The following is a 16,270-nucleotide window of genomic DNA, read 5'->3' on the forward strand; positions in this document are numbered from 1 at the left end:
ATACAACAAAAGTCTAGAAATATGTTTTCATGTTTATGAATGTGAAAATTGTACCTGTGAGTCTAACTGAATGCGTTGAGACTCTGGTGACAACCTCTGAGCTTCATGCTTCACCTTCTCTTCAAGATTCTGAAACAGAAACTCGTGTGTTTAAACCACTAGATATTTCATTTAAAACACCATCCTATAGAATTGAGTCATACTTACCTTAAGATCCTGTTTTAGGTCATTAATGTGAGTGTCTGCCTCATTTAGAGTTTTCAGTCCGTCTCTTTCAAGTTTGCCAGCCAAATCAGGGCCTAAACAGTCTCTCAGCAGTTCTTTGTGGGACAGCGCCACCTGCAGGCTTATACGCAGTTTCGCACCTTCCTCAATTGCAGTCTAAAGAGTAAAAATGTTTTATGTTTATACTGTAACAGCAACCTTACTTGTTCAAATGGACCAGTATACTGCAGATGCCGTGTTTTGTTGTGTACTCACATACTGTATGCAAATTAAGACACAAACACACCTGCATGGATGAGGCTGAGCTGCAGGGAGGATTTGCATGTGTCATCTGGTTCCATGACTGTATGTTTTGTAAGGCCTGTCTCACACACTGCACAGTGCTGTCTGCACAGTCATTCTGCCTTTCTGACAGTTTCGATCGCAGACTGACAAAAAAATATTGATTCTCCAAAATGCACTTCCAATAAATAAATATTATATTGTAATATAATACAACATTATACTATAATGGTACGATAAACATGCTATCCACAGTACAATTAAATAAATTCATATTTAAATACATTATTTTTAGACATTTCTGTTTTAAACAGCTTGATAATTGACAGGCATGTTTGTATGTACCTGCAATATTGTTGTGTAACTGTGTCCACTATGGAAATGACATCACTAGGGGGCTCCTCATCAGGCGGGACCAATCGGAGGGCCTGACCAAGATCACAGACTTTGCCCTCTAAAGCATCAAGGTCTCTCTCACATGTCTATGAGAAAATAATTTACAAGGAAAATAGCAGTGTTAGGATTCATTGACTTTCTCTTAAGTTTTAGAACAAACCAACAGAACAAAGAATAATTAGCATACTCCCACAATACCTTAAAGCTATGCCAGTTCTCCTGAAGCTGGCTGATATTCTGGCTACCCACTAGAAATCCTAAAGAGTGGTCCTGAGCACGGAGCTCAACCAGGAGGCTCTCTGCCTGCTCCCTCAGAATCTGTGCCCTTCCAGCAAGCCTGAGGTCAATATCACTCAATCTGGCCTCACACACAGCTAACCTTTCCCTCATCTCCTTTTCCGAGGACACGCAGAGGTCATGAAGATGGCTGACCTCTAAGGTCAGTGTATCACAACCTCCTGGAGTGCAAAGGTCCATCAGAGAATCTTTAACGGCATCCAGTTCTTTCATTTCTCTCTTCTCCCTGTCTACGGTCTGAAGAAGTGCCTAGAAAGGTTAACAAGCTTACAGTATTACAATAAAATATTTATTATTTCATCAATTAACACAGTATTTGATGAAAAAGGGAAAATATTAGAGCTGTCAAATGATTAAAAAAATTTAATCCAGTTGATTACAAGGAAATACATGCTTGAATTGCTCATGGTAAGAAAATTCCTTATTTAAACGGGTCAGGGAACTTATTTAACTTGTTTTATTTTTTTTTAAACATTTAAGTTAAAATTAAACTAATGCATTAAACTGACAGTCCTAATAAATACATATAATAACAAGGAATTCAATCAGACCTTAAGAGTGTTAATAGAGCCTTGTAACTCATGCCGGTCAGTGGGCAGGGCACCGAAACTTTTGACCTGCTCTCTCAGCCAATCCTGAGCTACGGTGTGCTGCTCAACTAGCTGAGCACAAACTCGCTCTCTCCGGATTTCCTCTTCAAGATTTACACAAAACTCCTATACAAGCACACATACAAAAGAACTTTAAACACATAAATCTAGTTTCTATTATCTATTAGTCACAATTAGTCAGAAATATTTAGCACAGCACTCCTCTACAGCCTTACTGTAATTTCTTTGATCAACTCAGGTATGCACTCCTCCATGGTGGCCCAGGATGGATCGATCCAGCTGGAATCACGGGTCAGCTGGCTCATCTCCCTCCCGAGCGCTCGGACAACAGACAGAGATGGGGTCAGGGCTCTGGTACGGTCTAGCAAACTCTTGGCCTGCTCCACTGTGTGCCTTCGATCCCCTAAACCAGGCCAAGGGAAGTGGCGTGGCAATGCAGCTGTCTGCTGTTTCACTTGCTCCAGACGAGACTGAAGCTGCTCCTTCTGACACTGACAGGACACCAGGCGTTCCACTACACTTTTCAGCAGACTGCGGAATAATATAATATAATAAATGTAATATAATATAATATTTGGATAATCTGTTAGTGCTCTGTACAATTACCATTTACATATAGAATTATTATTTCAAACCTATGCAGATCCTGTGCTTGCTGCAGTGTTGACTTCCATTCCTCCTCTACATTTTTCATTTTCTCAATGAGAGAATGTCTTGTGTCTTCAGCAAGATCTTCACGGGTATATAGATGGTCTACTGACCTTTTCAGGGCTGCAATCTTAGAGTTTCCCTCAGAGTGAAGACTTAGAATTCCCTGAAAGACAGAGGGGTATACTTGTTCTTGACTGCCACTTTTTCACTGTTTAAATAAGCATTACACTATGGACATCATCAGCAGAATTTAAAGTTTTCTTCATTTTTTATTCAGTTCCTCCATATTATACTACTTACTTGTGCTTTGCTTAGTCTCTCCTCAATCTGGTCCTGTGTACCATGAGTGCTTTTCCCCAGTGAGTCCAGGCCATCTTTCTGGCTCTTCACCCAGGACCCGGTGATCTCCTCCTGGGTATATACATTCTGAAGCTCCCTTGCAAGAGAATCCTGGAGCTCAGCCTGGTTCTTTAGTTCCTGAGCTCTTGCCAGGACCTTCTTCAATTCATCTTCAATGGATTTTATTTTCAGTTGGATTTCCTGTTTTCTCTTCTCCTCTAGGCCTTCTCGGGAGCACAGACCCTCTGCTTTCCTCCTCAGGGTGGCAAGCTTGTAATCTCCCTCTGATTCTGAGTTCAGAATGGCCTAGAGTAAACAAACCATTTAAACAAGTAAGTCAGACTGTTTTTTTAAGTACATATTTGTTGAAGGTTGAAATATCACACTTTATCTCTTACCTGAGCTCCATTCATTCTCTCTTGTAACTGAGTATCTTCACCCAGCAATTCGATCTTCTGATGCTGCTCTTTGATCCAAGATTGAGTGTTCTCCTCCTGTTCCTGAAGATCCTGAAGATCCTTAGAAAGAGCATCCTCAAATTCTGCTTGGTTTTTCAGCTCTTGAGCATCCATCAAAACTCCTGTCCACTCTTGCTGTACATCTTGTAATGTCTGTTGGATTGTCTGAAATTTGTCCTCTTCTAGATCTTCATAGGAAAATAGACTCCCTCCCTTCGCCTTTAAGTCAGCAAGTTTACAGTCCCCCTCAGATCTATGAGCTAGTACTGCCTAAAAAACAAAACCAAGATATTTATCTAGAACATTTTTATCATGTGTTTATTCATCATGCATTTGTGCAGCCCATCATAACTTTTATAGGTTTTCAATAAATATTTACTGTTCCAGGATTTATAGCCTTGTTTCTTAACTCTGGAATAAGACAATTTCTATCACATTATACACCAGTGATATTTGTGAAGCCCTACATCTCACATTTTGAATGCTTAAGATGTGTCAGCTACTTTTAGTCAACTGATATATAAGCCAATGTATGCCCTTAGATTTTCATCTGTTTTAACATAACTTTTGCTTCATGCTAAGAAAACATTTTTTGACTGGGAAGTCCCTACAAATGTAGTTAATATACAAAATATCAACATTTACCTTAAGACCAGAGGATTTCTTACAACATACTGCCATTATTCTTTTAAATAAAGATGAGGTGAGTGAAGTCACTTGACCCAAGCAGTTGTCCTATTTTCAATAGGCCTAACATTTTATCATAATTTAGTCTCACTGTCCCTCCCCGAGCCTCTCACATGTTTGTATCCCCCAGTAGGCCTATACAGAAACCATTTAAGGGTTAAATATTACTCTCTATTACCTCAACTCCATTTAGCCTCTCTTGAATGGAAGATGTCACATGAAGGGAATCCAGGGTCTCTCTGAGCTGTCTAATCCAGGATCGAGTGTCCTCACCATGATCACAGAAGGTTTGTAACAATCTGTAGAGAGATTCCTCATGATTGACCTTGTTCTTGAGCTCCTGGGCAAGTTGTAGCACTTTCTTCCACTCCTCTTCTATCAATCTCTGGGTTTGGTCAGTGTGGCTCCTCCTCTCATTGTCAAGCTCTTTATAAGAACATACAATTTTTCCTTGTCTCTGTAAACTGGCCAATCTGGAATCTGCTTCATCAGCAAGGTCTAAGACAGCCTAAAGGATATACAAGCATTACTCCTCAACATAATGTGCATTGCAAGCAAAATTTACCTTTCAGATTTAAGTAGGTAAGAATCATTTGAGAGTCCTGCCTTTACCTGTACTTTGATTAGCTTTTCTTGTGGCTCAAGTTCCTTCCCCAGACAGTGTAGCATTTGCAGTTGTTCTCTTACCCAGGATTGGGTGCTTTCTTCCTGGGCCTGTAGATCTTTTAGTTCCCTGGAGAGAGTGTCTTGGAGTTCTGCCTGATGTTTTAGTTGTTGAGCTATATCCAGAACCCTTTTCCACTCATCTTCAATGTTTCTAAAGGTGTGAATGAGCTCCTGTCTTCTGGTGTCCTCCAAAATCTCATGAGCACACAAAGCATCTCCCTCTTCTTTCAGAGCCACCAGTTTAGAATCACCTTCAGCACTTAGATTCAGAACAGCCTTAAAACAGAGAAACATCCAAATCAGCCTAAATATACAGAGGATATTCTTCAAAAATTGATGTTTTGTATTTATCAGAAAAACAAAAGTCATACAGATTTAGAATAACTGAATTATGTCAGAACTATTATTCCTTTAAATTTAAGAATGTATGAATGTATATTTTTCCTGGCAAAACACAGCTAAAAAAATTCAAACAATGATGGTTAGGAGACCCACCTGAGCATTAATATGTTTCTTTTGGCTTGGCGTGTCTGTGCCTATGCACTCAAGTCCTTGCTTTAAATCTCTGATCCAGGCTCTGATCTGCTCTGCATTGGTTTGGAATGTTTCAGTTTGTTCATCGAGGATCTTGTGGACTTGGGCCTGATTCTCCAAAAGAATCCCCAGGCTGTGGTACCGGTCTATCAGGGTCTCGCTGTCTCTAAGGAAAGGGTCTCCCCTCAGGCCACGCATCCTTACAGTGGATAACAGGTCATTGAATGCCTCCATACGACCACTGTGGATTAAGGATGAAAGTAAGAGTTGTGAGTTTAGGGGTGTACAGTATCAAGAGTGTGCTCCCCAAAACTTAGCATGGGTCATTAATTCTTTTTGTTGTGGAAAGACAGTATATGTAATTTAACTGCATTTTTCACAAGCAATTCTTGTGCACATCAAAGCTTTCTTGCTCAGTGAAAACGGGGGAACTGCAGGGGCTTAATAAAATCTAATAAAAAGCTGCACAATTTAAATAAAATTTTAATCACGATATGGCTTAGAGCAATGATCACATTGATGGTTTAACCTAATGAAGTGCGGCACTGTGTTCATTTACATAATTTACAGTATCTTGGAGCGGCTCACAAATGCTGCTCAAAATGAACTCCATCTCATGCTGTGTGTTTGGGTCGCTTATAGCATGCATTTGGATATGCAACTTTTGCCAGTATTATTTTATTTTCACATTCACACAAATTAAACATTTTCCTGGACAGAATTTTTTGCATTTTTCCCAGATTTGTTACTGACCACTATGGAAGTTTGTTTCCACCACAGAATAAAACAATTTAGAAGACTTTTTCATCTCACAATTCTGACATTTTTTTCCTCACAATTGCGATTGTGAATTTATGTCTTCTTTTCTCAGAATTGTGAGGTATAAACTCGCAATTGAGTTATAAAGTCCAATTTTCTCAGAATTGCGAGTTTATATCATGCAAATCTGACTTTATAACATGCAATTGCTACTTTATATCATGCAAGAAAAAAGTCTGAATTGTGAGATTAAAAAAAAAAAAAAAAATATAGAATATATATATATATATATATATATATATATTATTTTATATTCAGTGGTGGAAACAAGCTTCCATAGACCAGTAACTAACATCAGAGAACAAAGAACATGCAAAAGTGTTGATTAAATTTTGGGAGGAAAAAAAGAAAAGAAAAATACAGAATATGCTTTAAACAAAAATACAAAATTGATTCAAAACACATTCTGAAAAGCGAGTTGTACCTTTCTTTAAGAAACTCCTCTTGGATTTGTCGAAGTTTTTCTCTCTGTTCTGGCACTTGCTCCCTGTGCTGAAGCCAGTCCTTCAAATGGTTATGTTCCTCTTGCAAACTAAATACATAAAGACATGAATGGATGAATGAATGGATTGAAACAACAGTAACAACCAATAGCTATGATGTGAACTCAGACCACATACCTGTTGAGGTTTTGGAGGATGTCATCTAGCTGTTTATGGCGTCCCTGGCAGTGAGCTCTGAGTGTGGCCAGTTCTCCTTCCTGTTCCTGATGCCATGTGGAGAGCAAAGCTTGAGCATCAGAAGGGATCTTCGCCTGTCCACCTCTCTCAAATCTCTCCTTCAACTGGGCCAGACGCTGTTCTCCTTCTTTAGAGGCCAGGAAACTCTGAAGAAAATGCAAATCATTCAGTATTGTTAAACAGACACTACTAATTTTATAATGACATAAAATTATAATTGTCATTTTTATAATTATTTTGTAATTATGCTTTTGACTAAAGCTGCAAACACCTTGTGACTCTTTCAGTTGGATTGCTGTTCCTGCAATTATTGTATTGTAAAGTAAGTCTTTTTGGTTGAAAAGTATTTCCAGAATGTCCTAGCCACAATTGAAACCATAATCATAGGGTTGTGACCTCACTGTTACTCACTGTCAGTCTCTGCATCGACATTTCTACATCCTGCTTCCTCTCAGGGTTCTCAAAACACTCATTCACAGAGAGCTGCTCATCCTGCAACCATTCCTCAAATGACTGGAACTCTTCTGCCAATGGGACAGAAAGACAAAGCAAAAATCACTTAAAAATGTACATAATTTAGGAATTAGTTTCCAAGTAATGGCACAATTCACTTGCAAAGAATGAGGTTTCCGTACCTTTAATAGTCTGAAGGAAGCTTTTCTCCCCCTGTTCCTTCTTTTGACGAATCAGCTCTCGTGTTTCCACAATGCTGTCTTTGAGACGCTTGATGTGATTGGTCAGCTCCTCCAAGGCCTGTGGTCCGGTAATGCTGGACATGAGATTGATTTCCTTCAGCAATGATTCAGCCTGCTCCTCCTGGTCCAAAAGCTGCTCACACAAGTCCTACAAAAGAAAATAAATTCAATTATACACCAAAAGAAAGTGTTTCTACATGTCTGTCTGTATGTTAATCATACCTGTAAATGCGCATCCAGCTGTGTGCGATCCTCTGAACTGATCATATCTATTGAGGAGCGTATATTCTTCACGGATGATTGATAAGTGTCAATCTTTTCAGTCAAATGAGCTTTTACTGTGAGGAGCTCCTGGAATACGTCAGTGCAATCGGAGAAGAGTTCTTTCACCTGCTCCATTTTCTTCCTCAGGTTTGTTTCCATTACCTAAGCGAGACAGTTTGCGTACGCTTAAAGTTAGGCATAATTAGGAATTAGGAAAGTACAATCATTTAATAAAGAGAAAAAGTTATCTGCACATTCACCTGTAACTCAAGTGGAGATTCTTTGCTCTGCAGCAGTTCCTGAATCTCCAGTAACTTCTTGTGGAAGTGTTCAAGGTTGTCCTCCTGATGCTGAATCTCATTCTAATAAACACATAACCTTTTAGTCCATGTCTGTGAACACTTTTTAAGCATATGAAGCATTTTGTGAAGACACACCTTCATGCTGAGAACCTCTGTCTCACTGCTGAAAGGGTGAGACTCTGAGAAGATGATAAGTTTAGTTGAAGTCCAGCTGTCCACTTCTCCACCCAGAACCAGCTGTTTCTCCCACAACTCTAGACCCACACGCAGGTTATCCATGTAACTGTCCGTCTTCTCTGACACCTGCCAGATAGACACACAGATTTACCAAGAAACTAAAACTAGTGAATAAAGTGTGATGCACGTGAACAGATGTTTTTATATACTCACATCCAGCCATGAGTCCACCAAAGCATCTGCCTCTGTCTCAAACGGAGTTTCTGAGCAATCAGGAATTTTCTTCAGCTGAGACTGCAACTGTCTGCACACAGATCTGAACTCTTCCATCTTGGGTCCGAGGCCATTAAGGTCCTCCTTTATGCCAACAACCTGGAATATTAACACATACTGTAAATACTCTATAATAAAGAACTACACTTAAAAGAAACAGTATGAGATATAATAAAAAAAGTGACTATGGTGGCCTGATCTAAGCTACTCTTACTAGGTCATCATAATTACTCTGCAACGAATGAAGGATCTGCAAGCATCTAAAAGTATTAGAGAAACATTTCAAGAGAGTAGTTTCTTTCAGACTAATAAAATCGCAGATGATGTAAACATAAGACAAGACAATTAAAAAAAAAAAAAAAAAAGATCTTAATGTTGTGAGTTATGACTGACCCCTGGTGGTGCAAATCCGGTATAAAATTACTTTTAAGTGAAAAGAAACCTGATGGTACTGTAACTTGGAATAGGCAATTATAACATTAGCATATATTGTGATGAGTAAGGATTAGTCTGAGGTTGACATACCTTTGCTAGGAGGCGTTGCAGGTTGTCTTTGCCCATGTATGATGCCTGCTCATTGATTGTTTGCTCCGCCCTCTGGAGAGTGTTGCTCAGGTAACTGCGACAGTTCTGAAACTTCTTCAGCAGGTCCATAAGAACAGTGCACTGTTCTTGTCTGTCAAACACACACACAAACAAACACACTGGGTTTTTGTGTTTTATGGGGACATTCCATAGACATAATGATTTGTATACTGTAAAAGCTCTATATTCTATCCCCTAACCCTAAACATCACAGAAAACTTTTTTGCATTTTTACATTTTCAAAGAACATCACTTAGTATGATTTATAAGCTGTTTTCTCCATGGGGACCAAAAAATGTCCTCACAAGGACAAGTATTTTGGATATTTCCTTCTTTGTGGGGACGTTTAGTCCCCATAACCAGAGGTGTAAAGAGTAACTGAAAACCATAAATGAGTAAAAGTCTTGATACCTTACATCGAAAATGACTCCACTACAAGTTACAAGTAACCAATTCCAATACGACTTGAATAAAAGTCTTAAAGTATCTGATTTTAACAGTACTTAAGTATTTTACTCATGCTAAATGTAGGCTCAAAAATGCACTAGTCCAGAGAGACATACCAGTGAAAATAAGAAATTGATTTGTAAGATGAGAAATCAAGTTTCTTTTCTAAAACCAAAATAAAACTGAACACCACAATGTTGCAATAAATCAAGGTCGACACAACAACCTTTTAAACGTCTACAAACTCTCAAGTCTCAGTTAAGCTCAAGTGCACAAAAAGGCCATAAGTAAACCAATATCCTTCAAAACGGTCTTGTCAATATAGCGGATAAATAAAACAATGTTAAGTAAAATTAAATAGTCAAAGACAAAGTCTACTGTATGTGCTGGTTTGAGCCTCATCACCAGCTGCAGTCATTTCCTCATCTAATAAATAAAACATCTGCAATTCAGCAACTACCTGCTAATGCACTCACATTCACATAAAGTAGCCTTGTTGACAAGTTTTGGGGGAGTAAAGGCAAAATGCACAAGATAATAGTACCTTCAATGCCCTTAGATGCCGATATCGCTTCTTTATATCAGAAACAAACTGCTGCAGAAAAAGTTAGCTGCCATTAAAAATGTAATTTGTAATTGCAATACTCATCAGAAATGTAGTGGAGTAAAAAGTACATTTACTTGCTCAAAAATGTAGAAAAGTAGAGAGTAAAAGTTGCCAATATCTTTGATATTCAGTACAACTACAAAGTAGCCAAAAAGATACTTAAGTACAGTAACTAATTACATTTACTCAAGTACTTTACACTTCTGCCCATAACGTAGGGTGTTCCAGGACAAACACACACACACACACACCATAACTCTCTGGGTTTCTGTCTATCACACTTTTAAGTTTCTCTGTACCACCACATGAAACATGTTAAACTCACCCTCATGTCTTTCCAAAACCATAAGACTTCTGTTCATGTTTGGAACATAAATTAAGATATTTTTAATTAAACATGACAGATTTCTGTCCCTCCAATTAAAGTGCATTCCTTCAAAACTTTGTAAAGTTTAAAGACATTGTATAAGTAATCAATATGAATTGAGCAGTTTAATCCAAGCAAGCACATTTGCACTTTTGTTTACAAGCATATTTGAGGTGCACAATGTATGTCCACTGATTGTCACATTTATATGTGAATATAAACATTAATTAAATCTGTCCATCATATAATGTGTTCATTTCTGTTCAGAAGACTTGGATTAAACCTCTCGATTCATATGGATTTATTTTACAATCTCTTTATGAACATTTTGAAGTGTGAAAGGTTTGGTGGAATGGACTTGCAATGTAGGGACAGAAATATCTCAGGTTTAATGAAAAATATCTGCCAAAACTTTATCTTCATTTGTGTTTGGAATTACATGATGGTGAGTAAATAACTAACCCTATAAGGCAGATTTGCCCCAAGTGGGCAAATTTCATTAACTTAGCTTTGAATAAATCTCAGCTCTGGTCTAGAACCCACCTGTCAGATACAGCTCTCTCAGTCTCTTCCCAAAGGAAGTCTAGCTCTTCCTCTGCTGGATCAGGGTGCTCTTTCTGTGGAGAGACTTCAGACAGAGCCTTCTTGATGCTTTGGTATTCAGGGCGAAGAGAGTTCAACCGCGATTCCAGATCAGACAGCGCTCGAATCCTAAACACAGATGCACACAGTGTAAGAAAATTAACCATCTTGAAAAGGGCCATCATTCAATTCGTTTAAACAAATAAATAATTTCACATGCTGATTAATTAATCAAATTAAGCTCAGTTAACTCCAAATCAGTATTTACTGAGCAAATGAAGACCATTCTAAGACATATTGGCACACAAAAGCACTGCATCATGAGATCTAAGGAAAAATTTCTATACCGGTGCTGTACAGCTGGCATGGTGGGATCCTTTAGACCTTGTTTTTCTGCTGCCAGCTGCACCTTCCTCAGCTCAGCCTGCATAGTCTTCCTCCTTAGGCCGTGTCCCTGGTTCTGCTGTTCCTTCTGGAGCTCATTCTGTCGAATCATCAGACGATCATCTGCCTCTTCCACCCTGTGAACCAGGACCCCCACCATATCCAGACAGGAAACAGGGCTACCTTCCTGGGTCACCTCAAGCTGTGCTCCGCCCAAAAGCTGATCCAGCTGTGGAGCCTTATCCTTAAGGCTACTTACTCCCTTCCTGATTAGTGCCAGCTTAGACCTGCTGTCCTGCAGTACCACAGGATCATTGCTAGGGGCGCTCTGCACAGAAGAGACATCGAGCTCCACGGTGCGCAGGGACATGAGGAAGCGGTCGAGGGCACGGGCAGCAGCGTCGCTCTTGCGCACCTGTTGCCTGAGCCGGTCCAGGCTGGATCTGTGGTTCAGAACCACCTGAGTCAGAGGTGATCGGTCTCGCAGGTCCAGATGACTGGGTTCAGAATCAAATCGAGACAGACGATCCATCTCTGTCTGGATACTTTCATCTAAGTCCTGAAAATGAGGACAAGAGTTAGATATTTAGATAAAAAGATGGGATGGAAGTTTAACATGCAGTGACATTACTATGGAAACTATTACGTCAAACTTCCTTGTCTCTCAGATTATACAAACCCGATTCCAAAAAAGTTAGGACATTGTACAAATTGTGAATAAAAAAGGAATGCAATAATTTACAAATCTCTTAAACTTATATTTTATTCACAATAGAATATAGATAACATATCAAATGTTGAAAGTGAGACATTTTGAAATGTCATGCCAAATATTGGCTCATTTTGGATTTCATGACAGCTACACATTTTTTCAAAAAAAGTTGGGACAGGTAGCAATAAGAGGCCCGAAAAGTTGGAGGACCAGTTGGCAACTTATTAGGTCAATTGGCAACATGATTGGGTATAAAAAGAGCCTCTCAGAGTGGCAGTGTTTCTCAGAAGTCAAGATGGGCAGAGGATCACCAATTCCCCCAATGCTGCAGCGAAAAATAGTGGAGCAATATCAGAAAGGAGTTTCTCCGAGAAAAATTGCAAAGAGTTTGAAGTTATCATCATCTACAGTGCATAATATCATCCAAAGATTCAGAGAATCTGGAACAATCTCTGAGCGTAAGGGTCAAGGCTGGAAAACCATAATGGATGCCCGTGATCTTCGGGTCCTTAGACGGCACTGCATCACATACAGGAATGCTACTGTAATGGAAATCACAACATGGGCTCAGGAATACTTCCAGAAAACACTGTCGGTGAACACAATACACCGTGCCATTCGCCTTTTTGACTCTATAGGTCAAAAAAGAAGCCACATCTAAACATGATCCAATAGTCAGCTGTTTTCCCTGGGCCAAGGCTCATTTAAAATGGACTGTGGCAAAGTGGAAAACTGTTCTGTGGTCATGAACGCCATATCATCCGGACTAAAGAAGACAAGGACAACCCAAGTTGTTATCAGCGCTCAGTTCAGAAGCCTGCATCTCTGATGGTATGGGGTTGCATGAGTGCGTGTGGCATGGGCAGCTTACACATCTGGAAAGGCACCATCAATGCTGAAAGGTTTATCCAAGTTCTAGAACAACATGTTCCCATCCAGCTGTCGTCTCTTTCAGGGAAGATATGCATTTTCCAACATGACAATGCCAGACCACATACTGCATCAATTAAAACATCATGGCTGCGTAGAAGAAGGATCTGGGTACTGAAATGGCCAGCCTGCAGTCCAGATCTTTCACCCATAGAAAACATTTGGCGCATCATAAAGAGGAAGATGCGACAAAGAAGACCAAAGACAGTTGAGCAACTAGAAGCCTGTATAAGACAAGAATGGGACAACATTCCTATTCCTAAACTTGAGCAACTTGTCTCCTCAGTCCCCAGACGTTTGCAGACATTTGATATGTCATCTATGTTGTATTCTGAATAAAATATTGAAATTTGAAACTTCCACATCATTGCATTCTGTTTTTATTCATAATTTGTACAGTGTACCAACTTTTTTGGAATCAGGTTTGTACTATATTACATTTAAATAGTAATTGAAAAAGTATTGATAGATGATAGACCATCTGATATGAGCTCGGGCCCAGAGAACTCTGCAGCATCACTGCATTGAACAGATGTGTAGCTTTCTCCTTGTGTAACAGAGATTTGAGTTGTTTTTCTTGATGCAGCGTCAGACTGTTAAGTGACAACTGTTTTCCAAAGTACTCCCGAGTCTATGTGGCAATATAACACAGAAGCATGGCGGTTTTTAATGAAATGCCATCTGAGGGGTCAAAGGTCATGCACATTCAACTGAGGTGTCCTACCTTCCACTATACAGACTGATATTTCTCTGGATTCCCTGAATCTTTTTACAATATTATGTATGGCAGATGGTGAAAAACATAAATTCTTTGAAATCTTGCATTGAGAAATGTGATTTCTGAATTGTTCGACAATTCTCTTATGACATTTGGCACAAAGTGGTGAGCCATGACACATCTTTTCTTGCAACGACTGAGAAACTCTTTTCACCCAAACACGATACCCTCACCTATTACCAATTCATCTGCTAATTGTGGACTATTTAAAAAGTGTTTATATTCACAAAATACAATTATGTTGGTCAGTGAAAACATTGGAAATCTTTTCTTTGTACTTTTGTCAGTTAAAAAAAAGGTTCAAGAGAATTAACAAATCACAGATTGTGGTTTTTATCACATTTTACAAAATGTCCCAACTCTTCTGGAATTGGCATTGTACAATGTACTTATTTTTTATGTAAATACATACAGTAGTAGTTAAGGCCACCTAATACTGTATAAAGTGGGACCTTTTTCATTTTATTTACTCAGAATATATAAAAGTACAAAAAGTAAATATTATTACGTGTTGCATGAGAGTGATAGCTAATAAAACTAACAACATTAACCAAATAAAATGCCATTTGTGTACTTGTACATTTCTCATTTACTCAATGCATACAAATATTTCATATTCTAAGTAAATATTTTTATGAATAAATATAGCACAAAATAAAATGGTATTTGTGTCTTCATAACAAAACCATAAATAGAACCCAATGAAAAATAAGATTTATAAATGAATAAAAATACATATCTCTCACCTTCACATCTTTCAAAATAGCAGGGTTAGCTAGTGTATAGCCTTTAATGTCTTTGGGCTCTTTGATGAACTTTTCCAGCCTTTCAGAAATCTCAGATATCTTCAGCGTAATTGAGTCCATGAGCTCAAGTGCTGCTCCCAGTGAATCCACCCTGATGGAGTGCATAGACTTATTTAACAAACAACACAATGCACACACAGACAGACTTGCTACAGGGTATTTTCTCTGGAACTCCTTGATTTGAGTGGATCATATGATCCTTTGGGTGACACAGGGTGAAAGAAAAAAAGAAGCTGTAATATGCTGTTATCTGAATATTCATTTCAGCTCACAAGTTTAAAACACATGCCATGTCTGAACACACAAACTTTCATATAACAGGGTTGTTTTCTTGATGCACACACATACCTGCCCTGTAACTGTGACCTCTGCTCTCTCCATCTGACAGTGAGCTCCATACGGTCCAGCTCAACAGATCGTTCGTTGTACTGAACACATTGCATACACAGTGTTTCATACTCCTTCCACAAAGTCTCTGTCTCATCCCAAAGAGACTAAAACAAAAAAGAGAGGGGGGACGAATTTAGTAATTCCCTTGACAGTTATAAAATTTGTATACAGTAGTAACTGTAATTAAGCATAATAATATCAGATCACCAACTTTAAAAGTACACAAAAATCTGTGCATTACCTTTAATTCTCTCAGTCGTTTCTGCAGGTCTGTAGGAGTGACTGATTCTGAGGGACGATCTCCTAACATGCATTGCTCATTTCTGTTTAGCTGAGCTTGTAATGCAAATCTGGAGCTGCGGTACCTGAGCCGTCCAAGAAGACCATAAGATTCTGACAGAATACCACATACAATCATATAAAGAAACATAAGCAATATTCACTTTTTTATCCATACCTGTCTTCTTCTGTACTCGTTTGTTTCACTATCTCTCTCTTCTCCACAGTTCTCGTTCGTTGGGGGCTAACCGGTGTAACAGCCTAAAACAATATCCCCCATTCACAAAATGCACCAAAGATACATTTATCATGGACTAACTTTATTATATAAAAAACACATGAAAAAAAAAAAAAATTCATATAGTTTTACCTCTGAAACAATAACTTCTTTGGGAATCTCAGCTGAGACTGTAGGTGCTTTGTGAGTGGGTGGCTCTTTTGTTTGCTCTGTTTGTGAACTAGGCATTAAAGACAAATTAATTTATGTTAAAAATGTTTTTATCAGACAAAAATAACTTAAATGAAAAAGACTCTTCTTCTTTTACCCAGTGTCTGGAGGTGTATCTCTGTCTCCACTAAACTGCCGTTGGATGGCAGCAAGCCGTCTTTCACATTCTCTGAGTTGGGCTTGTGCGAGCCTGTGTGCGTCCTCAGGGCTCAGAGTATCACACAACTCCTTCAGAGCTTCAAGCTGCTGGCCTGCTTCTGCCAGACTGCCCTCTGCTGAAAAACAAGCCTGCAGGAAGCAAGAAAAAAATGTATCATTAAACCTACAGTATGTAAAATATTATATTTCATCTTCATTTTATCATTTAACATTTTTTATTTAATGCTGCTATACATTACTGTAGCTGTTATTTTCATTTTGCACTATTTTGCTGCCTTGCAACATGCAAACACTGGTAAAAAAAAAAAAAATGTAGGTATGTGTCATGCCAAATGAGTGAGTAGTAATGTGGTTAAGAGATTAAGAGTTTAATTTAAAAAAATCAGAAGAGGAAATAAAAAGTAAAGAAAGAGAGAAATTCATCCCCAGAGCCATTAGAT

At 38.7% G+C, this 16,270-nt stretch overlaps 1 protein-coding gene across 16 annotated transcripts in view; it reads right to left on the bottom strand.

Annotated features, from left to right (window-relative positions):
• Window positions 1-16,270, bottom strand: part of syne2b (spectrin repeat containing, nuclear envelope 2b) — a 137,365-nt gene that overhangs the window by 97,203 nt on the left and 23,892 nt on the right. For 13 of the 16 annotated variants that reach the window (XM_067386675.1, XM_067386681.1, XM_067386686.1 and 10 more), the window contains 30 exons: window positions 15,769-15,959; window positions 15,594-15,681; window positions 15,402-15,484; window positions 15,186-15,309; window positions 14,903-15,048; window positions 14,495-14,645; window positions 11,292-11,887; window positions 10,906-11,073; window positions 8,882-9,032; window positions 8,297-8,455; window positions 8,042-8,209; window positions 7,865-7,966; window positions 7,563-7,766; window positions 7,281-7,488; window positions 7,057-7,169; window positions 6,586-6,791; window positions 6,390-6,497; window positions 5,108-5,387; window positions 4,559-4,888; window positions 4,125-4,454; window positions 3,200-3,529; window positions 2,763-3,107; window positions 2,447-2,625; window positions 2,027-2,342; window positions 1,752-1,916; window positions 1,102-1,449; window positions 853-989; window positions 512-653; window positions 208-381; window positions 55-129 (listed from right to left, as the gene is read on the bottom strand). In XM_067386675.1, coding sequence (XP_067242776.1) covers window positions 55-129; window positions 208-381; window positions 512-653; window positions 853-989; window positions 1,102-1,449; window positions 1,752-1,916; window positions 2,027-2,342; window positions 2,447-2,625; window positions 2,763-3,107; window positions 3,200-3,529; window positions 4,125-4,454; window positions 4,559-4,888; window positions 5,108-5,387; window positions 6,390-6,497; window positions 6,586-6,791; window positions 7,057-7,169; window positions 7,281-7,488; window positions 7,563-7,766; window positions 7,865-7,966; window positions 8,042-8,209; window positions 8,297-8,455; window positions 8,882-9,032; window positions 10,906-11,073; window positions 11,292-11,887; window positions 14,495-14,645; window positions 14,903-15,048; window positions 15,186-15,309; window positions 15,402-15,484; window positions 15,594-15,681; window positions 15,769-15,959 — 6,117 coding nt within the window. Of the gene's footprint in view, window positions 1-54; window positions 130-207; window positions 382-511; window positions 654-852; window positions 990-1,101; window positions 1,450-1,751; window positions 1,917-2,026; window positions 2,343-2,446; window positions 2,626-2,762; window positions 3,108-3,199; window positions 3,530-4,124; window positions 4,455-4,558; window positions 4,889-5,107; window positions 5,388-6,389; window positions 6,498-6,585; window positions 6,792-7,056; window positions 7,170-7,280; window positions 7,489-7,562; window positions 7,767-7,864; window positions 7,967-8,041; window positions 8,210-8,296; window positions 8,456-8,881; window positions 9,033-10,905; window positions 11,074-11,291; window positions 11,888-14,494; window positions 14,754-14,902; window positions 15,049-15,185; window positions 15,338-15,387; window positions 15,485-15,593; window positions 15,682-15,768; window positions 15,960-16,270 lie in introns of those variants that run through there. The other 3 variants (XM_067386688.1, XM_067386689.1, XM_067386690.1) reach the window with 3 other exon arrangements.

The sequence above is a fragment of the Chanodichthys erythropterus genome, chromosome 5, assembly GCF_024489055.1.
Source record: "Chanodichthys erythropterus isolate Z2021 chromosome 5, ASM2448905v1, whole genome shotgun sequence".
In the NCBI taxonomy this organism is placed as follows: domain Eukaryota; kingdom Metazoa; phylum Chordata; class Actinopteri; order Cypriniformes; family Xenocyprididae; genus Chanodichthys; species Chanodichthys erythropterus.